The 25,984-nt window shown below is 36.7% G+C and overlaps 1 protein-coding gene and 1 long non-coding RNA gene across 2 annotated transcripts in view; one reads left to right on the top strand and one right to left on the bottom strand.

The window, feature by feature from the left end:
- The window catches only part of LOC112930013 (uncharacterized), a 143,716-nt gene extending 127,880 nt beyond the window's left edge, over positions 1-15,836 (top strand). Inside the window, exons 3-4 of the long non-coding RNA XR_011996628.1 lie at positions 6,588-6,782; positions 12,860-15,836. This is a non-coding gene — a long non-coding RNA (uncharacterized lncRNA). The remainder of the gene's footprint in view (positions 1-6,587; positions 6,783-12,859) is intronic.
- Positions 1-25,984, bottom strand: part of CPA6 (carboxypeptidase A6) — a 308,236-nt gene that overhangs the window by 82,287 nt on the left and 199,965 nt on the right. Inside the window, exons 3-5 of the mRNA XM_026012235.2 lie at positions 9,893-10,017; positions 2,902-3,016; positions 832-933 (exon numbers count right to left, since the gene is read on the bottom strand). Of these exons, the coding sequence (XP_025868020.1) occupies positions 832-933; positions 2,902-3,016; positions 9,893-10,017 (342 nt within the window). The remainder of the gene's footprint in view (positions 1-831; positions 934-2,901; positions 3,017-9,892; positions 10,018-25,984) is intronic.

The raw sequence follows: 25,984 nt of genomic DNA, 5'->3' as shown, positions 1-25,984 counted from the left end.
TAGATTTAAAGGAAGTGGTAAAAATTAAGGAGATACAGAATGACGCTCATGTTTCTTGACTGCAATCACAGTGGTGCCATTATGAGTCTGAGGTGCTTTTGTGAAAATTGAGATAAGTTCAAGTAGGCAATGATAATATGAATGTAAAGCTCCAGAGAGTAGGCCCCAACTAAATAGAAAAGTCTGGAATGACTGTTGAGACCATGGGGTGGATGTGTCCTTCTAGAGAGGGAGAGCATAGAGTCTGAGCACAAAGTCTTGGGAAGACCAGAACCCATAGGAAGGGCAGGGAGAGAAGAGGAAATGAATGAGACTGGAGGGTTTAGTCAGAAAGACAATAGGAGAACCAACCAGGAGTCATTGTTGGTCTGGGCAAGAGAAGTTTTAGAGGAGCTGTGTGGGCAAAGGCCAGTGAGTCAAGGTCTGAATAGGAGGTAAAGAAGTGATATAGGGAAATCTTTATTGGCTGAGAAGGGATAGAGAGCCCTGGGTCAGTATCTAGAAGAGAATGCAGGGCCAATGGCTGGAAAGGATGCATCTCTTCTTAGATATTTGTGTAGTTTTGCATTGGTTTACCTTAAGTAGCACCAGCTCACAAATAATTTTGAAGGTCTTTATTTTTAAATGCATAAATCACTTTGAGTATGTTAGAAACAGCATTCTCTTGAACACTCAATGGCAAAAATTAAATATGGCCCAAAAATCTACGGGAATTTTTTTCTTAAATTATCAGATAAATTAGAGATTCTGTGAAAGATCATTTCATTTCTTTTCCCTGTAAGTCAAACTTGAAAAAATGTTTACTAAATATCTTGTTAATAATGTTTTTACCTTTAAAACAAAAAGAGGCCTTCCCTCATATGATCTTCCAATAGAGAACATGTGAATGAGGCCTGAATGAGTTTTATTTAGGTGATGCATCCAGTTTTGAATCTAAAAGCAAATAAATAACAAACCATGTCAGACTTTCCCAATTATGGAGCTTTCAGAGAACAAAAGGTAACAAATGGCAACAATAGGTCTCAGAGCTCAAAGAGCAAGCATGACTATAAAACTGAACAAAAATTAGTTTTTTAAAAAATTTCCTTGAGATACTTAAAGTTATATTTTATTGACAGTCTTCACAAATAGTAGCTTCATGTCTTTATATTATTCCCTTTTTAATGCATACATTCCACTACTTTTTAATCATTAGTATTTTGAAGGCAGAGCTTTATAGAAAATTAATCAATGTTTTCTGGGTTTGTTTTGAAAATAAAAATTATTTCCCCCCAAACATTTAAGAGGAAAAGAAATAAATCAGCTTCATGGAAACCATTCAAATTACTTGAAAGGGTTTGTTAAAGTCCCACATCTTGTAATTTGCCACTAAACAACTAAACAGAAGATACTAAGAAAAAGGCATTGTCTTCTGCATTTAAAGGTTATTCAAGCCACACATCAGAGGGCATACTCTGAATAATTTCCCCAATAACAGTGAGAGATTTGCATTGATCCAGTCATACACATTTATCTGTCATCAGGAGAAGTTATTTTTGAGATAGATGAATAAGGCACTTAGAAATATGGATGACATTTCTGACTTAAAAGGCTCACGAGGAGAAAGGAAGTCACACAAAAGTGTTCCTCTATTCCATGATGTGCGAGAGAGTCTGTGCTAAAAAAATAGATTTTGAGAAGTACTCATTCTTTCTTTTCTATTCTTAATCGAATGAGCAGCATATATATGTATACATGTGTATATATATCTTATGTGTGTATATGTATTCATGTATATGTATGTACATATCTATATAGATATATTTAAATTTTTTCTAATTTAATTTTTTCTAGTGCATTTTATAGTACTCTCATGTGCCAAGCTATCTAAAACCTTCCCATTGCTTCTAATTTCAAGTTTCTAAAACATATGTTGGAACATGAAATATATGAAAATAATTTTGAAAAAAGTTATTATCAAGAGAACCAAATATTCTCCTAAGAATATAACAGAATCTCATTATTACTATGCCTGATACTCCTTTGCTCAATTCAGGGGAGGCATGGAAAATGTATGTACTTATTCATTCTGTCATCAACTACCTATTTGGAGGTCTCTATTTGCCTTGCCACTGGGGATATAGTAGTGAACAAGAAAAAAAATGGCCTGTCCTCATGGAACATTGTAGATTATGAGGAGAGAAAGGCATTAATTAAATAATCCTACAATTACATACATGAAAACTATGATAGATATCATATCCATGTGCTGTGGGTGCATGCAATATGCTGGGGTTGGAGGTGGGGAGTTCTATTCCCATCTGTGAGAGTAGAAACAGCCTTTTTTTTTTTTTGCTTGAGCTGAGATTCCAAGAGTAACTAGCTAATGTCCAGGTGACCAGTAAAGGATGTGGTGGTGGGAATGAGGTTGTTGTAGAATAAATAATCAGAAGAATAAATAACAACATGTTAAAAGACTCTTAGTCTCCACAAATGATTCTTGGTCTTTGAGAGGTTTCAACTTGTGCAGAGGCTGTGGGGCAAGAATCAACATTCACTCCACCTCTTATCCAAATCATTGCCCTCAAACTCTCACTAGATCTACCTTCCAAGTCTTTTTAGTTAAGGTTTTTTGCAACTGCAATTATGGCAACATTACCTCACTTTTCCAATGCACTTTCCAAGTCCTTTTTAGGAGTGGGTTGGGCAAAGCAAATGAAATTCAAATTATTTGGCTACTTATAAAGGCTTAATGGAAGAGTTAAAGAACTAAGGTGTCTGGGGGAATATAAGAGCTTTATGCATTCTCCATATGGTCCCTGCCTCTGTCTTTACTCTTTTCTCCCAACCATTAGACGTAAATGATAAAGACGCATTTATTAAAAACAAAACAAAACAATGAAAGCTCCTCTGATTACATACTTCTTCTAAAGAGTGATAAACTTCATAATTATATCCAGAGAGGTATCTTCGATTTCTCTGGGTTCGCAAACTGCTTGCCTTTTCCAGTGTGTTCTGAAGATCTTCTATGAGGATCCTGGATTTGAAATGATAGACATGATAAAAATTGAAGATTACATAAAATTGGAGATTATATAAAAATCAGACAACTTGAAAAGAAAATTATGCATCTATGAAAAAGAGGATAGCAAATATTGATATTTCAAAAAATACCAAATGTTGGAAAAGTGTTCTCTTTTTGGAAATAGGAACTGTTAAATTGGATAATGAATATAAAATGTAAAATTATTTGCGGATGTTCTCAAATACTACTACTACCATGGATTGAACAGCTATAAGAACTGAATAATGGGTATGAGCATTTACATTTATTATCTACTCAGGAACCATGCTATGTATTTTATGTACACGAGTTTAGTTAATAACCCTATGGGGTAGATTTTTTTACTTCCATTTTACAAACAGGGAAAATGAGCCTCAAAAGGGTTAAGAGCTTGCCAATATCATTCTGCTAGTGAGTACAGAGCCAGAATTTGAACTTGGAATGTGAACCTGAATTCTAGTCTTTATACTTTAAGTCTGATGTGACATTATGAACACCAAAACAAGACAACACAAAAATAAACGTTTTCAAAGATTTAAAAAAAAATGTTTAAATGTTTACAAAATTGAGCTGTGGTATATCGCTTTTACATTATTTCCAAAGTGGACAGACCTTCTAAATATAAACAAATGCAACTTGTTTCCCCTCAAGGAAGAACAATTCCTCTCACTTATCACCAGAAAGTTATGAAGCTCTGAGGCAGACACATCTGTTTGGCAGCTATTGTTCCCTTTAGAAAGGCAATATTTTCCCAGGAGGCTCAGTACAAAAAACTATCCCTCTTAATTGATTAGGTTCTTTATCATTTATCATTTTCAACAAACAAATGACTTAACATATTACCAATAACATCATGAATTTAGAGAATTGTCAAAATAATTCTAATGGAGAATTGCCCCCTAAGACTTAGCTTAATATTTTCTAGTCAAGTTTGCTAGTGTTTTCACCAAAGTAGGAAAATTATAAAGTTTTTCAGTTTGAGGTTGTATGGAATCATTCTAGTTGGATATTAGCTCCTTTGATGAATAAAAGTCATCTTTTAAAGTCTCCAAGTGCCCTAAATTGAGCTTGTTTTTGAATTCCTGAGTATTTGCACATATATCCAGGACAGTGATTCTTAAGCTGCATTGCTTTAAAGTCACCTGTGAACTTAAAAAAAAAATATGCCACACTTGGATACCTGATTGGCTTAGTTGAAAGACTGCACCATTCTTGATCTCGTGAGCTGAAGCCCCATGTTGTGTGTGGAGTTTACTTAAAATTAAATAAACAGACTTAAAAAAAAATACGCTACATTGGTCACTACATAGACAAGAATATCTGTGAATAGGTATCAGTCCTTTTTAAAAGTTTACCAAGTTATTTTAACATACTGTCAGGATCAAATTTAGGCTAACAATCTGGAAGCCAGTAATTTTGGTTAATTAAATCAGGAAACTCCTGGTATCAGTCCTCGGAGGTTCCATATTAAATACAATGAAGAGAATAGTAGAATTTGGCTGACCCTTTTTTCATTTTTCCTCTTGAGTGTTTGTGCTAGATATGGTCAACCACCTACTCTCCCTATGGACTTCCTTATACTCCAGGGGCTGGGAAACTGAAACTTCTTTCCTTGACTCTCTTGCAGCCTTGATTCTGGGTATATATTTGTGAATGCTGGTAAAATGGGAAGTTAAGAATGAGGCAGAGGCTATCTCCTACTGTTGCTGTGGCCATGTCGAAATTACGGAGACGTGACTGTTTAGAGGCAATCAGGGTTGCTTTACAGTTTGAGAGGCAGTTATGGTAACAACAGTGGTGGCTGGAGTAGCACAGCAACAGATTCTGGACCTCTAGACCATTCATTGCATGAGGGAGAAGTAAATTCTATTTAATTTAAATCATTGTGTTTGGGGATCTGTTATGGGTTGAATTGTGTCTTCCTCTCCCCCAATTCATATATTGAAGTCCTAACCTCTAGCACCTCAGAATGTGACCTTGTTTGGAAATAGGATTGTTGCAGATGTAATTAAACTGAGGCCACCAAGATGAACCCTGATCCAATATAACTGGTGTCCCCTTATAAAAAGAGGAAACTCAGTTTGGGAAGATGAAAAAGTTCTAGAGGTACATGATGCTGATGGTTGCACAATGTGCATGTACTTAATGTCATTTATTTAAATTGGTTAAATAAATGGTTATTTAAAATGTTTATAAATGCATATTTAAAATGGTGAATTTTATGCTGTGTATATTTTACCACAATTTTTTAAAAGGGGGAAATTAGGACACAAAGAAACACATAGAAGGAATATATGAAAAGGCAAAGATGACAGTCTACAAACCAAGGAGAGAGGCCTGGGACAGATCCTTCCTTTGCAGCCCTCAAAAGGGCTTGATTTCAGTCTTCTAGCCTCTAGAATTATGAGACAATAAATTTTTGCTTTTTAAGCCAGCCAATCTGTGGTATTTGTTATGACAGCCCTAGCAAACTAATACAGGTCTCTGTTCAATAACTAGACTGTATCTTAATATAGGCCCTAAAAGACCAGTCTGAAAATTAAAATAATTGTGTTATGGCAATTCTAGTCCCATTTTCCTTGTCAAGTAGTCAACATCAGCAGATTGATGAGAAGGAGCCCAAAATGGCATTTGTAACTGTTGTATTTTCTTAGTCCTTTACAGCTGATGATTATTCCTACCCTAGTTGCATATACTCCTAGGATTGTGATTAGAGTTATTGAGAACTTTCCAAGTGATGTCAATGCTCAGTATAAAATTGCCTCCCCAAAGCTTCTGGGGTGGGTGAGGGGGCTCAAAATGTGAAATTCCACTGCCAATTTTTACAGGTATTTAATCTATAAAATGATTGAATTTTTTATGACAGAATGAGTCATCTCATCTGTCATGCCATTGAGAGGGGCTGATTACCCAGGGGCCAGACACACGGGGTCACATTATGTCTGCCTTAAAGATGACTACAGCTATATATTTTGTATAGTTGTCCAGAGTTAATGATAATCTTTTGAAAATACCCCAGGCTACAATAATAAAAGTCAATTAAAATGATCTCTACCTACTGCCCTGTGGAATTTAATCGACTCTTGTGTGTTATTATCTTGGGATCAACAAAATGAATAATTCTAAATGATTGTCTTCCATGAAGAGACAACTGATTTAAAACACTCATTTTTTAGATTCCATTCTCTGTGACATAAAGTATGATATTTTATTCTATATCAGTTCCACATGACCTATATTTAATGGCAGGAAATAGAGACTTGTTAAAATAACTGGTATATTTCCTTCTACTGAATTGTAATTAATGAAGCATGTGAGCTGTTGCTGAGCACCTATAGATATAATTACCAGGCTCCTTCCTTCCAGGCATTCAGAGAATCAAAGCACACCTTCAAAGTTATAGTGACGACTAAAATGTGTTCAATATGAACAATAGTTTTATGCACAGCTGTGACTCTACTCTGTTCTAGAAGCACAGATAAAATACCTTTCTGCAGAGAAGCATCTCAGCACCTTAATAAGGCTGTAATTCTCTTTCTGGCAGGGAAGTATTTGCATGGACTAGGAAGGAATGTCACTGCTGCTTTGCACCCTGTGGCTCAGCCTTCCACGGAGACTAAGGCTTTTACCATCGACTCACAGAGCCATGAGCCCATCCCAGACCTTACCGGACATCATCAGGGATCTTCCTGCCAGTTTTAACAGTACAACCGTTTGCTAAAAAGTTGGAGTAATTGAGGTTAGTCACTTAGGATCATGCCTCTCAGCCCTGAAATTGTAGGTTTCCAAATAAAAGGTATGTCATTCCTCCTCCCCATTAATACACTACAATGCACTTCTCCCTCCAGATCCTGCACTGACTCTTTATCTCTCCACCACTTCCTCTTCCCTTGTGCCTGCTAGGATCCTGCTTTTATTGTAAACACACTTCCTACAGTCTCATCTCTTCAGAGAACATTCCCTTCTCATATTCTTGCCCTAACAGAAATTGGACTCTCTCATGGACAGATTCTTTTGTGGCTTTCTCTCATGCCACTCCATCTATCATGGGACCAGAAGGGAAGGAGGTCAGCATTCCCCTGAACCCCCATTTCTCCTTCCACATCAATCTCCTTCCAGAAAAAGCTCATCCTGCCTTTGGCATCATGTTATTCCTTGTTTCTTTCCTTACTATTTCTGGATAGTTTCTGATACTCCCATCCCAGGAGCACATTCTGTCTCTTTATCTCTAATCTTGCCATCAGCCAAGGAGATTCAAAACTGCTGTACTGGGGACACCTGAGTGGCATGCCTTGAGAGTCTGCCTTTGACTCAGGGCCTGATCCTGGATTCCTGGGATTGAGTCCCACACTGGGCTTCCTGTGTGAAGCCTGCTTCTCCTCCCTCTGCCTGTGTCTCTGCCTCGCCTTCTGTCTCTCTCATGAATAAATAAAATCTTTATAAAAAAAAAACCCTGTTGTATTGATTCTCTGGTGATTTAGCCCATCCATTCTCAATCACATCAGTCTCAGTGATTTACACTCCACGTTAGCCAAATCTTCCATGACTACTTCCTGAATCTTGTCACCAGTCATAAATGTTCTATGCCAGGACTCTTGATCTTAGCCTACACTTGGTCAAAGTTTTCTTCCATTTCCTTGTTGCCCTCAGTCATGCTAAATCTGCTTTCAATATAAAGATTGTTATACTCTTCTTGATTCTTCCATTTGACTCCATTATTCCTCCTGACTCTTCTCCTTTCCTATCCAGATTTGACACCAGAGGTGAATATTTCAACCAGTATCCCACTAAGAACTTCAACTTCCTTGCCATCCTGACCTTTCTGTGGTCCTAATCCAACAAAACCTTAACTCTGTATGAGTACTACAATCTCCCTTCTTTTCAACAACCAATTTTATTGGTTCTTATCCCAGTTTTTCTCTTGGTAACACCTTCAGCCCTTGTTTCTTCCCCTTCAGGAGATATTTTTTTCTTCCTATTCCATGTAGAAAATTTAGCCATTAGTTATGATTATGATCTCTTTCAAGTTGTTGACTATCCTCTTTATAATCATTTTTTTTTTAATTTATTTATGATAGTCACAGAGAGAGAGAGAGAGGCAGAGACACAGGCAGAGGGAGAAGCAGGCCCCATGCACCGGGAGCCCGATGTGGGATTCGATCCCGGGTCTCCAGGATCGCGCCCCGGGCCAAAGGCAGGCGCCAAACCGCTGCGCCACCCAGGGATCCCTCCTCTTTATAATCTTAATGAGACTTGCATTTACTTCTTCAGTCTTACTGGATAAGGTATCCTTCCCTAGTGCTCAAATCCATTCCTCCACTGGTGCATTCTATTCTGTACCATCAACATTTCCTTCCCTAGTGGACCCATCCCTTAGCCTACAGATATACCAAAATTGCCCCTTATCCCCTAAAATCCCAAATTTCAAGCAGTCATTGATGCTACATCTCCTTGTCTCCATTCTCTGCCTCTCTCCTTATTTTAATTTCTAGGAGCAGTAGTTTGCTCTGCTTCTCCATGTTCTCACCTCCTATCCACTTTTGTCTATGTTTTCTGCTCCTGATAATCTAATTCCTCATTCCTACCAGGAGAGTTACCAACACAATTTCCACTGACAAATCCGAAGGAAACTGGTCAGTCCTCTTCTTGCTGGACATTACTGCACCACTTGGCACTACTCATGTTCTCCCTCTTAAAAGTCATTTCTTCTTTGACTATCTTCCATTTGCTCCATTCTTACTACTTAACTATTCCTTAAGAAGAACACAAAAACCCAAACCAAATACCTCAAGATATTCAAATCTATTTGAATTTATTTACTCAATCACCCAGGTTAGATTTGGGGCTGTCACTGACTTCTTCCTCTTTCACTACATCTAAGCAAGTGCAGGGTTGAGGTGGTTTGCCTATCAACTACTTTTTAAAGTTTTTTTTTTTTTTTAAGATTTTATTTGTTTACTTGAGAGCCAGCAAGAGAGCATAAGCAGGGTGGGGGACAGAAGAAGAGGGAGAAGCAGGCTCCCCACTAAGCAGGGAGCCTGAGGTGGGGCTTGATCCCAGGGATCATGTCCTGAGCTGAAGGAAGATACTTAACTACCTGAGTCACCCAGATGCCCCTTAGCTGGTTTTTTTTTTTTTTTTTAATGTTCTCCTCATCCCACTATTCTGGTCCTGACTCAAGGCCTCATAAATTCTTACATGGACTATTATTGTAGTCTCCCATTGCCACTCCATCCCAGTTACACCTGGCTCCCTTGCTTACATCCTCCAAGTATGCGGCACCACACACTAGATAATCTGAATTCCTAGCCCTGTGTATCAGATTTCCACAACCTGGTCTTCCCTCAACCTCCTCAGCATCTTTTATTTTTACTCCCCATGTTTGTACACTAATAACACTGAACCACTTCAGTTCCAGAACATATATTATATGGCTTCTTCCCTTTGCTTGCACTGTGCCCTCTGCCTACAAGTCCTAAGGATCATCCTCTACTTAGTGGTCATTGCTCCTGCAGAGAGCTTTATCTACCCCTGCATTCCTATTCACTTTCTAGGCATTGCTAGGCTGCTCTCCTCTCCTCACACAGAGAAGACCTTCTGTGTATACACTGATCACCTAGTGGTAATGGTAAAACGATATGCCAGTGTGGTTCCTTTCCCCTCCCCCATTACACTAATAAGCTCATCAAAGAAGCATATTACTGCATGCAGTACATTCATGTCTGTTTTTGCAGTTTGAAAAATAGTACCTGAAATGCTATTGTAGGCACTCAACAAATAACCTGAATACAGTTCTCATTCAATTCAGTTTAGTACAAATTAATTAAGCAAGTGAAAAAGAATGCTTACTTGTACTGGATGTTGGCTTCCTGTAAGAATGCTAACAGGGCTTGGGAACCATTTTGGAGAATATGGACATCAGTAACTGCTCCTTTTGATACATAGGAGATACTGCTGGGCTGCCACAGGTCCACCTGTAGTGCAGGAACCAACCTATAATTCATATTCAGTGCAGGTGGGGAAAGATCCATGTCACAATGTGAAACATGTCACCTTGTTTATATTCAAAAACACCAAACATATTTTGGATCCAGATTCAATGCTTTCATCATCAGAGTAAAACTCTTATTTGATTTTTGAATTAGGTCTCCAAATTAGATCGTATCCATAATAGAATTTGATCATAATTTACAAGTAACAGTTTAAAGACCAGTATACATTAAAGCCACAAGGTAAAAACTAAATAAAAATAGTTGTGTGTGACTTTGATATTCTTAAAAATTATTACACAAATACTTGAATAAGAGAAAGAAGGACATAAATTACCTTTTATTTTACTACACAACTGACCTGTGGTAGCTTGGCAACATTTAAATGGAACTTTAAATAGAATACTCTCCAGGTACTTTCTCATTTCCCCTAACACAAGCACACCTTTTATCAATTCCTACCCGGCCTTCACATGGCAATAGAAACATCCCTTTCTCAGGTCAGACTTTTCCACTAGGGCAGTCTCCTTGTCAGAGTTCTTAGAGCAACTCATGCTTTTATCATTATGTAATTACATCTTATCAGAATGTAAGCTCCATTTAGTTACCACCTCATTCCAAGTGCCCAGAATGGTGCCTTGTGCACATCAGCAGCTCACTGTTGTATGCGTGTAGGCCCCATGTAATACTCACTCTATATTCACCCCACGTTCAGTGTTTTGCAGGAAAGCAGGAGCCATGTCTGTTGGGCTTACTGTGGTGTTCTCAGGGCCTTGTCTAGTGCTCCATGTTCATCACTGAACTTAGCTAGAAGGCAAGAGAGCCTTAACTTCTGCACAAGCCTAGAGCTACAATTTTTGATTAGGCATAGTTTGCTTTTATAGACATATCTCTGTCTTCTCTATGTTTGGGACTCTTTTCTTCCTGCATTTCCAGCCTTAGTCTGTTACAGGGCCTTGGTTTCTGATCTGAAAAGATTTAGTTACTTTATCTTCACTTAGATGTCCGTGTCTGCATTCTGTTGGGAACTATAGAAGGCCAAAAATACTTTGTGACTCAAGGAACTATACCTCTAGTGGTATAAATTAATCTTGAACAGGGTAGAGAGGCATTTGCTTTGGGGACAAAGAGTCTGCCTGTATTTTTTTAAGCACTCCACTAAGTTGCAAGGGCAAATCTGACTCAGCTAACATGCTAGTCCAACAATCATAGAAAAACAGAAGTGTGGGGCTGGAAGGGATGCTGAGAGGTCATTTGATCCATCTGTCAGCCTTTGGGCAAGGATACATCTAGGACTGAACAAACCTGTCCCCAGTAGATGTATCCAAACCACATCTTTTAAGTCTCCAAAACAGGAGAGTTCACAACATCCTAATGTAACTCATATTCACATTTAAGAAGATTGCAGACATTTTTCTTGATCCCTTACGCTGCAGCACAGCTTCATTTTTTCTTATTCCATTTTCCAGTAAGGAATGACTGGTTTCTTGCCTTTGTTAATAAAGTACGTTGGTATCTTTCACTTTTCTCTATACGTTAGATTTTCTGATCCTTTAATCATCTTTGAAACCTGCCTTTAAACCCATTATAGAGACAGTTTTTTGATATTAAGGTTTGCTGCCATCCCTTAATGCCGGTAAAGATGAGGAAATAGTGCTGCATTTGGAAGGTAGAGAACCGTAAGAACTGAAAGTAATATGAAGAGCCACTCTGGAAATTAGTTGATGTGTCATTTTCTAGAGTGTATGCTAAAAACGAATCCTCATCCTCTAGAAGATAGTAGCTTCCCTGCAGGGAGGTTCCAAGTGACATATCCCACAGCCTGACTGACCTGCAGAGAGCTTCTTAGGAAGCCTTTCTGACCTGCTTTGTCAGAAAGCAATTGGTCTAAAGGAAATTAACAAAAATGGTTTGCAAAATCAGGAATTGTATTCTGGTTTGATATTAGGAAAGTTAGTTAAAATGTACTATCAGCTTTTCTCCAGTAAAATTTTGGGGAAAAGTGCTTGGATACATGACATGGGCGTTTTAGTCTGGAGGGCAGGTACACGCCTATATCAAGATATAGGGGACAGTAATACTCATGTGAGATTTGTAAAGTATCCTACTTTATAGGTATTTCTGATCTTTTAAATAATGCCTTGAGGTAGGAGTTAATGATAGATACATTTAAAGAATGAGAAAACTCAGATTTATAGAGGCAAAGGCAATTTTCCACAGATGAACTGCTCCAAAATGGTGACACAGCATGTGCCTAACTCCAATTCCCATATTTACTCACTGAGTAAGTGTCTTTTGGATCTTCTGAGAAAACAAGCAGCTTCCAACTTCCTGACTTAGTGTTTGACGAGGTCTAGTTGGCAGGTCTCATACTCTGGTCTTTCCTATCAGGGGTTATTTGCCTTATAAATTAATATGCAGGTATTTCAAAGCTTAAATCAGCCCACTCTGGGCAGGTTGCCATCATTTCCTTAGGGCCTGATCACATCTGGATAAAATGATAAACTGTCTTTGAAAGGCAAAGCTGGGTAACACTTTATAAAGATAACAAAGGATCAGTAACCTTGTCAGGATGGTCTCAGATTGTATGCCAACTATTACAAGTCTTTGCTGTAAACAGCCATCTGATATTCCAGGGAAAGGATGCTCCTTTGCGAAAAGTTCTGGCCTTGGAATCTAGTGGTTGTTTCCATGTTCTCTTTTCCTCATATGATTACTAGTCACATAGAGCCAGATCTACTTAGGAGGCAGAGGTAATGAGGGGTCCCTAGATGGCTCAGTTGGTTAAGTGTCTGACTCTTGATTTTGGCTTATGTTTTGATCTCAGGGTTGTGAGTTCAAGACCCACATTGGGCTCCATGGTGGCAGTGAAGCCTACTGAAAAAAGAAGAAAAAAAGAAGAGTGAAAATAATTTAGTATATGATCAAGAGTATGGACTTTTGAATCTGAAGGCCCTGAGCTGGGATGCTAGCTCTGGTAATACTGGCTGTGTGACTTTGGGGGGAGGTTTTAACATTTCTGAGCTTCAAATTCCTCATTTGTACTTTTAAGATAGTTAAAAAACCTATCCACATACTTTTCTGTAGGATAAGTTGGAAAAATAGAAGTAAAACACACAGCAGAAAGTCTGGCACATAGTGGAATCTCAAAAAATATTTATTGTTTCTTTCTTTTTGAAAAGCATATAAAAAGAAAATCTGGAAGCAGTAAAGATAAAGTTCTACTTTGAGTGTTTCTGAGTAAAATGACGACTATAATGAGATTATTCCCTTATTGAGACATTAAAACCTACAGATGGCTTTAAGGAGGAGAAGAACCAATAAATAAACCAAAAATATGAACAAGGCTGGAATGTTTCCTAATGCAAAGGCAAACAACTGGATTTGAAGCCACTGTAGCCTACTGGTTAATTCCCTGGACTCTAGAGTCTGACTTCCCATGATTAAATTCAGGCTCTCCACAGTTAGCATCTGTGTGATATAGGGCAAGTTCCTTAATCTCTTTGGGACTTTCTTCAAGTGTAAAATGAAGATGATAGTTACACTTCCTGGTTGTTATTGTTATGGGATTATAGAGACTATAGAAAATGCAGTCATTAAGAGCATAAATTTTGTAACTCAAGACAGGATGAGTTTGAATCCCAGTCATGCTGCTTAATAGCTGTGTGACTCTGGGCAACTTACTTTAGTTCTCTATGCTTGTTTTCCTCACTTATAAAATGGAGTTATAAATACATTTTATATATTTGTTAGATTTAAACTAATATCTATAAAATGCTTTAAACAGCACCTGGTGTGGGGCACCGGATTGGCTCAGTGGTTGCGTGTCTGTGTTTGGCTCAGGTTGTGATCCTGGGGCCCTGGGATCGAGTTGCACATCGGGCTCACCACAGGGAGTCTGCTTCTCCCTCTGCCTATGTTTCTCTCTCTCTGTGTCTCTCATGAATAAATAAATAAAATCTTAAAAAGAAAAAACTACCTGGTGAACAGAGGTCATTCATTAAATGATAAATAATTCAAAATTCAAAAATAATGTCTTTGCAATTAAAAAATATATTTTAGTCTGGCATGAATTTTATGGCTCTTCTGGCCCTTGTGCTGTTTATTTATTGGCCTAATCCAGCCTTCATGAAGCATCTACCTGTCATTTAGGTCCATGGCTGATTACATATCAGCCATCTGAACCATGGCTGGTTCAGATATCAGTGAAGGTGTAGTTAGTGTCCCCTAGCAGTTTCAGAGGAGTCCTACATGTGGATATTGGGAAGATCTGGTGTTTCTTCAGCTTGGGAACAGATGGCCTGCTTCCCAGCTGCTTGAGGTAACAAGGAAGCATGAGAGAGGAGAGTCTTACTCTATATTTACTCTTACATTTGGTTTGGAAAAGTGTTAAGCACTTACATGTCACATAACAGAGATCTTACTGCACAGAAAAGCACCCTCTCTTATTTACCCTAACAATTGTCTTTTTGGTCTGAATTCATTTAACCTTTTTGAATCTTAAGATCTTTGTCAGGATGCCTGGGTGGCTCAGCGGTTGGGCGTCTGCCACCTAAATTTTGTCTACTCATCTCATTCTCAACTCTCAAGTTTTTATTTTTTAAAAAGATTTTATTTATTTGAGCGGGGGGGGGGGGAGGGAGAGAGAGAGAGATAGAGAGAGAGAGCATGAATAGGGAAAGGAACAGAAGGAGAGGGAGAAGAAGACTCCTTGCTGAGTAGGGAGCCCAGTGTGGACTCGACCCCAGGACTGGGATCATGACTTGAGCTGAAGACAGACTCTTAACCAACTGAGCCACCCAGGTGCCCCAACTCACAAGTCTTTAAATTTTAGAGTGTCCACTTCAGCAACATAAAGAAATGCTTGTATTTTGTGGTTATTATTTGTCCTTGTTCTACTTCTTAGGACTCATTAACATTTCAGATACCAGGGGGCTGCTAGAAGGGAAACTTAGCTAGAGATCTCCTGTAAACCAAAGGCAGTGGTAGGTTGTTAAAATTTGGGGACTCATTTTAACTAGCTTCAGTCTCTCTCCCTTACAAAATGCTAAGTTATCACTTCCTTAAAGCACAGGCCCAATAAATACAACAAAGTCTCAAGGAATTTAGGCAACTCTTATTGTTTCACTATTATAGAAAGATGAAAATATATTAACTAATTAGGGATTAAAATAAACATAAAAATTAGTGGAGGCCCAACAGCGGGATAAAGTAAATCCAAATGAAAGCATTGCTTGTAAATTTCATTATATTAGAAATTAATACTACTAGGACAAATACTAGTCATCATAAAAGCATTATTCCTATGACATTAGGTAAAGGTGGGAATGCCTGGTGAAGCTCTGTTTTGATGTTCAAGTTTTCTCTCCGATTCTCTTCAAGGCTGAATGCTGATTGTCATAATTGGATAATAAGTCTCATTTATTCAATAAAGTACACACGTTGTAAAAAAAGAAAATGATTTCTAACATTTCCCTGGACTATTAATTGGTACATTCACCAATTTGAAAGGATTATTGAAGCCCATCAGTCAAAGATTCTTGGAATATATGGGTAGTCAAAAAAGATTTATTTGCTTGTTTCAACAAGCGGTCATCTCAGAAAGATGGTGTTAGAAAGAACTTATGGGATTTGGGTTTGTGTTAGGTGATTTTGTGTGGGGCTAAAGGAACTGGGATTTTTATTTGGGTTGAATGCTATAATGAGGGGAATTCCACCATTGGATATCTTGATAATTTTATTTGCAAGGTGAAAGAAACAATTAGAGCTATAATTGATAAAGAAACAATAGTCATATCAGCCAAACAAGGTGGAGGTTTTGTCATTTTTTCTGATTTGGACAATATGTGTGTGTGTGTGTGTGTGTGTGTGTGTGTGTATATATATATATATTTTTTTTTTTTGTCTGTGTTTAGACAGAATCACAGGGGTCTCATTTTTATCTTATTTTATGAAGAACACAGAATGGTCTTGTCTGGTGTTGGTACTCTGTAAAGTGGTCTAATAGGAGAAAACCAAGGTCTAGCTGTTAGTGCTGGGCTGGCTCCTGGCTGCCAGAGCTGGTTTTCTTCATCTCAGGAAAATCACTATTTTACTAAGGTCATGGGATAACTAATGGTATGCCCAATGAGAGATAGGAACTCTCTGCATTATCAGGCCAGAATGGCTTGGAGGTGATTTGAATACTAGGGCCATTGGGGCTACAGAATGAAGGATGTAGACTTGTGATGGTCTACCAAGGAGAATTAGGAACTCAATGACATCTGACTTTGGCACCTGCATCTTTCTGTAGTACCTGCATAGCACCACCTTTTTCATATAAAAGTTGATACTACTTAATTCCTGCTAAGTGAACACTTGAAGACTTAAAAATACTAAGGAAAGGTTTCTAACTGCTCCACTTGAGACTGAGAATTTAGCCACCACTCAGGAAAGTTATTAGATCAGGGCAATATTATTTCATTATATTTTGCTAGCTTAAAATAATTCTATTCTTAAGAATTGAGTTAGCATTTTTAGCCTGGCTTTGTAGAATGGATAAAAATAATCAGAGATCATCTGATGCATCACTTGAATATCCATTAATAAAGACATTTGAAGATAAGAGCCCGTGGGCTGCCTCCCATCAAGTAATAGAGATTTTCTTCCATTTTCTATTGATGATTTATGGTTTTAACATAGACGATTTTTTCATAATATTTGATTGCTACATTCAGAAGTATTTCATTTGGTGTACTAAACAGTATGTTAACGCATTTATACTAAATTTTTTTGGGGATATTTTCTGGAGTTTAGCACGCAGTGAAAATTCACTTCAGAGTTTGTTTTGCACAAGAATTCTATTATGTATCACAAAAAAATCAAACCTCATCTTTGGCTCAGTGAGAAAATTAATAGGAAGTAAAAGAAATAGCTTCATTCTGGTTCTGTGTAAAGTTTGCTATGTCACATTTCAGAGACTTAATTTTCCTAATTAGGAATAAAGCGCTTGAAGAACATTAGTTCTGATTTTCCCTTATACTCTATAATTCTGCCAGACTCACTGTGCTTTTCTGAGTATAAAAGTTTACATTTTCCTAGGAAAATCTCTTTCAAGTTCATTCATATTTTCCTTATTACTCTCAGAGTTATAAAAAAAAAGCCCTCTCAACAATTCTGCACTAATATCATCTTTCAGTGATCAGTTTTATTGACTTATTAGATCAGTAATGAAAATAATATATAAGGTAGGATAACTATTCAATTTTTTAAAAAAAATCTAATTTTTTCAACCCCTTTACTGAAAGTTTTCCAAAGGAGTTGGAAAATGATAAAATAATTATTTGCTTCCACATTAATTGCTAGCTGATAAAAAGACCAGTGAGGAATCCTTAAAGTAGAGGCCAGGTGATCAAGTGACAGATAATCATCCTTTGAACAACCCAGAGGATCTGGAGATTGTTCTGTCTCTCTGTTGTTTATGAGAATAGACTGATTTCGAAAACTCAGCTGTAAGTACCCCACATCCATTCGTTCTTTACTGAGGCATCTACAGTGTTTCAGCCATCAAGCTATATTCTCAGGATACAATGATGAGTAAGACATACCTTGGCCTTCAAGGACTAAGCAGACATTACATGCTCAGTCTATAAAGGGAAGACACACTAAGACTGTTTATTTACATCTGGAAGGTAGTTTGAGAAAACTTTCCTAGGAGGCGTTGTTTATGCATAATACTGAATGAGGAGTAGGAGTTAGCCTGGAAAAGGTGAGAGAAGAGGAAGGGGGACTTAAAAGGCATCATTCGGAGACTTCCATATGAAGGTGGTTTGTATCAAGAATGGAAGAACTAAAATAAATAAATAAATAAATAAAAATAATGGAACAGCTATGTTGAAGTTTACCTGAGCCCTATGACCCTGGCAAACAGTGACCCCACTGCCCCTTTGTATTTTTAAATGGCTTACTCTAATGAACGATTCCATAAAACTTCGAAAAGACTCACAGATTCCCTTTTTGTTTACCTATGACAAGCTCTGGCATAGACCCTCAGATTCCCATTCTTTGTCTCATAAATAATTAGCTGAATGGTTTGTCCCCATTAATCACTCCGAAACAACATGCCTGTTACTTCAACAATTAAGCTTCTCTCTTTCCACCAGGGCCCTGAACTTTTATCCACTCTCACTGGCTATAGCCCCTCTGTAACAGTCCTTCCTGAGCATCAACTGACCTTATAGTGAAACATCCTCTGATCAAGTCCCTTTCAGCCCACTTCCCCATACCTGGTTCTTGCTAGCCTTGTTCACTGTTCCTCTTGAAAGAAAAACCCTTTTCTTTCTGACTTTTGAGATTTGTGCATGTTACGGTTGACATGTTTACCCCACTGCAGTAGTCTTTTTTCCTGCATTTGCAATAATTCTTTTGAATAAAGTTTATCCTTCCCTAACTCTGAATTTGTTTTTTATTTGATAGCACTATACAAAATCATGCTCATGGTTTATTTGGAGGACTGAAAGTAAAGAAGTAGTTCTTTTAACCAATTCCTATGTAATGGAGCTGACATAACTAAAGTTCATAGTGTCATTTAGGGGTACACAATGAACTAATCCTTGGGTGAAGTCCTGGGTCAAGTTCCTTGACAAGTCCCACCCTTGTATGCCTGTCTTTGGGTCAGCTTTCCTCCCCAGCTTTATTGAGATGTATAACATTGTATAACTTTAAAGTATACAACATGTTGACTTGATACACTTATCAAATATAAGTGATTTGATACACTCCATTATGTCATTTAATTACCATTTCTTTGTTGTTGTGGTAAGAACATTTAAGATCTAATTTCTTAGGAATGTTTCATATAATGTAGTATTTTTAACAATAACCAAAATGTTACACATTACATACCCCAAATTTATCTTATAACTAGAAATTTGTACCCTTTGACCAACATCTCACAACTTCCTCCACCACTAAGTCCCTGACAACCACCATGCTACTCTGTTCCTTTAGCGTTTAAGATTCCACATATAAGTGAAATCTTATGGTGTTTGCCTTTCCCCATCTGACTTATTTCACTTAGCATAATACCTTCAAGGTCCAGACATGTCATAAATGTCAAGATTTCCTTTTTTTCCCATGATTAAATAATATGCCATTGTGTGTGTATGTATACACACACACACACACACACACACAGTACATTTTTTGATCCATTCATCTATTGACAGACACTTAGGTTGTTTCTACATCTTGACTATTATAAATAATGCTGTAATATGAGAGTGCAGGTATCTTTCTGAGATCATGTTTTCACTTTCTTTGGATATATATCCAAGAAGTGGGGTTGCTGGATCATATAGTAGTTCTATTTTTAATTTTAATGAACCTCCACACTGCTTTCCATAATGGCTATACCAATATGCATTTCCACCAATAGTGCACATGTGTTCCTTTTTCTATACATCCTTGCCAACATTTGTTATTTCTATGTGAAGTGATATCTCTGTGGTTTAGATTTTTTCTTCTTGTCGGCTTTTCAGTGCCTAGCTCTTCTATGAATGTGTAGTTAAGGTAAGCAGACATCTCCAGAGATAGATACACCAGAAAACAGAAAAGAGGAATACAGAGATATCAGAAAACAGAAAAAAGGAATTCAGAGGAAAGAGATAATACATGGAAGAGAGCAGAAGATGGAAGTCAAAGAAACTGTAATAAGTGCAATGAATGTTTCTGAAGGTAAGAGAATGAAACAAGAGCACACTATGCTCACTGCAGCATTATTTACAGTATTCAAGATATGGAAGCAACTTAAGTATCCATGCTCATAGATTGGAAGAATTAATACTGTCAAAATATCCATAATTATCAAAGCAATCTACAGAGTCAATGCAATCCCTAGCAAAATACCAACAGCATTTTTCACAAGAGTAGGACAAATGATATTAAAATTTGTAGGGAACCATAGAAGACTCTGAATAGCTAAAGAAATCCTGAGAGAGAAGAATGAAACTAGAGGTATCACAATCCCAGATTTCAAGATATACTACAAAACTACCATAATCCAAAGAGTTTAGTACTGGCAAAAAAAATAGACACAAGGTCAATGGAACAGAATAGAGAGCCCAGAAATAAAACCACATTTATATGGTCAATTAATCTATGACAAAGTAGGCAAGAATATGCCAAGGAGGAAAGAAAGCTTTTTCAATAAACAGTGCTGAGGAAACTGGATAGCTACACACCAAAGAATGAAACTGGACAGCTTTCTAATACCATATAAAAATTAATTCAAAATTGCTTAAAAACCTAAATATGAGGTCTGAAACCATGATCTTCCTAGAAGAGAACACAAGCAGTAATTTCACAAATATCAACTATAGCAACATTTTTCTAGACATGTCTCCTGAGGCAAGGGGAATGAAAGAAAAAGGTAAACTATTGGGATTACACCAAAATAAAGCTTTTGCCCAGCAAAGGAAACCATCAACAAAACAAAAAGTCAACCTGCTGAATGGGAGAAGATATTTGCAAATTATATGTCTGATTAGGGATTAATATCTAAAAAATATAAAGAACTTATACAACCGAACACCAAAAAACCCCCTAAATAATCCAATTTAAAAATAGAGGACCTGAACTGACATTTTCCCAAAGAAGACATATATCCAAGACATATCCAACAGACCAATGAGAAGATGCTCAACATGACTCATCGTCAGAGAAATGCAAATCAAAACCACAATGAGATATCACCTAACACCTGTTAGGATGGCTAAAATCAAGGAGATGATAATAAGTGTTGTCAAAGATATGGAGAAAAAGGAACCCTCATGCATTGTTAGTGAGAATGCAAACTGCTGCAGCCACTGTGGAAAACAGTATGGAGGTTTCTCAAAAAATTAAGAAAATAAACTACATATGATTCAATAATTCTACAATCAGGTATTTATTCAGGGAAAATTAAAACACAGTATATGCACCTCTATGTTTACTGCACCATTATTTACAGTAACAAGGACATGTAAGCAACTTAAGTGTCTACCAATAGATGAATAGGTAAGGAAAATGTGGTGTACACACATGCACGTACACACACACACGTTGGAATATTACATAGCCAAAAGCTGAGGGAATTCATCACCATTATATCTGCCCTGCAAGAATGCTAAAAATTCTTCAAGTTGAAATGAAAAGATGTTAATCAGTAACATGAAAACATATACAAATATACATCACACTGGTAAAAGTAAGCATATAGTCATATTAAGAAAAATCTAGTACTGTATTATGGTGGTGTGTTAACCACTTAACTCTAAAAGTTAAAGGATAAAATACTAAAAGTAGCTATAGCTACAATTATCTGTTAATGAATACAAAATGTAAAAAGACGCAAATTGTGAAATGGAAAACAATATAGTGGAGGTATAAAGAGGTTTTGTATGTGCTTGATGTTAAATTGTTATCAGAGTAAAGTTGATTATTCTATCAATCATGTTTTATATAAGCTTCACAGTAACCACAACGCAAAGACCAACAGTACATTCACAAAAGATAAAGAGAAGGGAATCAAAACCTATCACTATGGAAAGTCATTAATTCACAAAGGAAAGCAGCAAGAGAGGAAGAAAGGAACAAGGGGACCACAAAAACAGTAAAAAACAACAACAACAAAAAAAACAAAAAAAATGAGTAAGGTCTTACCTAGCAATAATAACTCTAAATGTAAACGAATTGAATTCTCCAATCAAAAGACATAGAATAGTTGACCAAATTAAACAACAACAAAAAACCAAACCAAATCAAATCAAACCAAATCAAGAACCAACTATATTCTACTTACAAGACACTCACTTCAGGTTAAGGACATACATAAGCTCAAAGGGAAGGGATGCAAAGAGATATTCCAGGCAAATGAGCCAAAAGAGAGCAGGAACAGCTGTATTTATAATAGACAAAATAGAAATGTATATATTTAATATATAAGCCAAAAATGGTAATAGGAGGCAAATATGGTCATTATATATTGTCATTAATATGGTCATCAATAATAATAAGAAGATCAATTCACACAAGAAGTTATAATAATCATCAATATATATGCATCCAACACTGGAGTGCTAAATTTTTAAGCAAATATTACCAGATCTTAAGGGAGAAATAGACAAAAATACAGTAACAGTAGGAGACTTCAATATTCCACTTTCAAAGATGGATAGATCACCCAGACATAAAACAAGAAAACACTGGACTTGAACCACACATTAGACCTAATGGACCAATGGATATATATATATATATATAACATTCCATCCCACGGTATCAGAATGCATGGTCTCCTCAAGTGCATATGAACATTCTCTAAGATAAATCCTACAGCAGGTCACAAAACAAGTTTTAGCAAATTTAAGAATATTGAAATCATACCAAGTATCTTTTTTTGCACACAATAGCTTGAAACTAGGAATAGTAAGTAGAAAACTCACAAATATATAAAAATTAAATGACACACTCCTGAACAACCAATGGATCAAAGAAGAAATCAAAATAGAAATTAACAAAATTCAAAACAAATGAAAATAGAAATACAACGTATCAAAACCTATAGGATGCTACAAAAGCATTTAAGAGGGAAGTTTATAGTGAAAAAAATACTTAGATTAAGAAAAAAAGAGGGATGTCTGGGTGGTTCAGTGGCTAAACATCTGTCTTCAGCTCAGGGCATGATCCTGGAGTCCCAGGATCAAGTCCCACATCGGGCTCCTTGCATGGAGCCTGCTTATCCCTCTGCCTATGTCTCTGCCTCTCTCTCTCTGCGTCTCTCATGAATAAATAAATAAAATCTTAAAAAAAGAGAAAGATTTAAAAAACACAACCTAATTTTATACCTCAAGAAACTAGGAAAAGAAGAATAAACAGCTCTAAAAAAAAGCAGATGGAAGAAAATAATAGAGATCAGAAACAAAAAATTAACAAAATCGAGAACTGGTTTTGAAAAAAATAAGCAAAATTTGACAATACCTTTAGATAGGCTAAGAAAAAAAAAAAAGAAACCTTAAATAAATAAAACCAGAAAGAAAAGAGGGACATTACAACAGATACTACAGAAATAGAAAAGATAATGAGATTACTCTGAACAATTAAAAGCCAAAAAATTGGATAACTTAGAAAAAAATGAATAACTTCCTAGAAATTACCCAGACTTACCCAGTTACCCAGACTGAATCATGAAGAAATAGCAAATCTGAATAGAGCAATAATGAGTAAAGAGATTGAATCATTTATTTAAAAAGACTTCTCAGTAAAGTCCAGAGCCAGATGGTTGCAGTGGTCAATTATACCACTGCATGCATTTACAGAAGGATTTATGCCAATCTTTATCAAACTCTTAAAAAAAAATTGAAGAGGAGAGAATGTTCCCTTAAACTTAATATATAAGGCCAGCATTATCTGCATACTGTAAGAAGACAATGAACCAATATCTTTGATTAAAATGCTGCAAAAAGTTTCAAAAAAATATTAGCAAATTGAATTTAACACACATAAGGAGGATCATAAATCCTTGAGACACAAAGATGGTTTTCACACATACAAATCAATTAATGTAATATACCACGATAGAATAAAAGATAAAAATTATATTATCCTTTCAACAGACACACAAAAAGCATTTGTTAAAATGCAACATACTTTCATGATAAAAACACTCAACAAACTGATTCTAAAAGGCATATGCCCCCAAGTAATAAAGGCCATATATGACAAGACTAGAGCCAACATCAGACTCAAAGATGAAAGACTGAAAGCTTTTCCTCTAAGTTGGAGAATGATGATGATGGTGCCCATTCTTACTCTCCTACTTATCATAGTTCTGGAAGGGCTATCCAGAGCAATCAGGCAAGAAAAAGAAATTCTAGTCATTGAAACCAGAAAGAAAGCAGTAAAATAGTCTTTGTTTCAGGTGATATGAACTTGTATATAGAAAATCCTAAAGACTCCATTAAAAATCCATTAGAACTAATAAACAAATTCAGTAAAGTTGCAGTATATAAATTCAATATGGAAAAATTAGTTGCATTTCTATACATTAACAGTGAACTATTAGAAAGAAATTTCTAAAAATCCATTTATAGGTACATCAAAAACAACAGAAAATTTAGGAATAAATTTAACAATAGAGGTGTAAGACCTGTATACTGAAGACTATAACACTCTGAAGAAAGAAAATGAAGACACAAATAAATAGAAAGATATTCTGTGTTCATGGTTCAGAAGAATTAATATTGTTAAAATGCCCATACGCACTAAAGCCATCTATAGATACGATGCATCTCTATCAAAATTCCAATGGCATTTTTCACAAAGAGAACAAAACCTTAAATTTTAAGTGGAATCATTAAAGATTCTAAATAGATAGAACAATGTTTTTTTAAGATTTTATTTATTTGAGACAGAGAGAGAGAAAGAGAGGTAGCAACAGAGATAATGAGAGAGAGCATAAGCAGGGAGGAAAAGGAGAAGCAGGCTCCCCACTGAACAGGGGGGCAGATTTGAGGCTCAATCCCAGGACCCTGGGATCATGACCTGAGCCGAAGGCAGACGCTTAAGCAACTGAGCCATTCAAGTGCCCCACTAAAGCAATTCTGAAAACCAACAAAACTGGAAGCATCACATTCCCTAATTTCAAACTATCCCATAAAGCTACAGCAGTCAAATCAGTATGGGACTGAAATAAAAACAGACATGTTGACCAATGGAATAGAATAGAGAACCCAGAAATATATCCATGCATATATGGACAACTAATATTTAACAAGAGATCTAAGAATACTCAATAGGGGAAAGGATATTTCTTCAACAAACTATTTGGGGCAAGCTGTATAACCACATACAGAATAATAATTATTTTTTTAAAGATTTTATTTATTTTTTCATGAGACACACACACAGAGAGAGAGAGAGAGAGAGAGAGAGAGAGAGGCAGAGACACAGGCAGAGGGTGAAGCAGGCTCCATGCAGGGAACCTGATGTGGAACTCAGTCCCAGGACTCCAGGATCATGCCCTGGGCTGAAGGCAGGCGCTAAACTGCTGAGCCACCCAGGCATCCCCCATATACAGAAGAATTAAATTAGACTCTTATCTTGCACTGCTCATAAAAATAACTCAAAATAGATTAAAGACTTAAATATAAGAATGGAAACTGTAAAGTCCTTAGAAGAAAATATAGGGAATGAGCCTCTGGACACTGATCTTGGCAATGAGTTTTTGATTTGACACCAAAAGCAAAAATAAACAGTGGGACTACATCAAACTAAAAAGCACAGCTGAAGAAACAATCTACAAAATGAAAAAGTATTCTACAAAATTGGAGGAAACATTTGCAAGTCATATATCTGATAAGCAGTTAACATACAAAATATATAAAGAATTCACCTAGCTGAATAGCAAAAAGAAAACAAACCCCCCAAATGATTTCATTAAAAAATAGATAGAAGGACTGCACAGATATTTTTCCAAAGATGACATACACATGGCCAATAGGTACATGAAAATGTGTTTGACATCACTAATCATCAGGGAAATGCAAATCAAAACCACAGTGAGCTATCACCTCACGCCTGTTTGAATGGCTATCATCAATAAGCCAAAAGACAGCAAGTGTTGCTGAGGGTGTGGAGAAAAGGAACTCTTGTGCACTGTTGGTGAGATTATAAATTGGTACAGCCACTATGAAAAATAGTATGGAGGTTTTCCATAGCTAAATATAGAGAAGAGGCCACCTAGAAGAGTGTAGGAAGGATGGAGATGTGGTTGAGAGCTAAGTGAACTTGCAGGACTATACATGATAGGGAGGGAAGCCATAGGCATGAAGAGGGGTAAAAAACAGTCCCTCACTCCAGGCAACCTGGGTATGGGGAACCTACATGGGAAAGAAAAAATTCCCATAGCATTTGGCTTTGAAAATCAGAGTAGCTC

This window comes from Vulpes vulpes, chromosome 13, assembly GCF_048418805.1.
Source record: "Vulpes vulpes isolate BD-2025 chromosome 13, VulVul3, whole genome shotgun sequence".
NCBI lineage: Eukaryota > Metazoa > Chordata > Mammalia > Carnivora > Canidae > Vulpes > Vulpes vulpes.
Note: the sequence above shows the minus strand (reverse complement) of the source record. Positions and strands in the feature narration are given on the sequence as shown.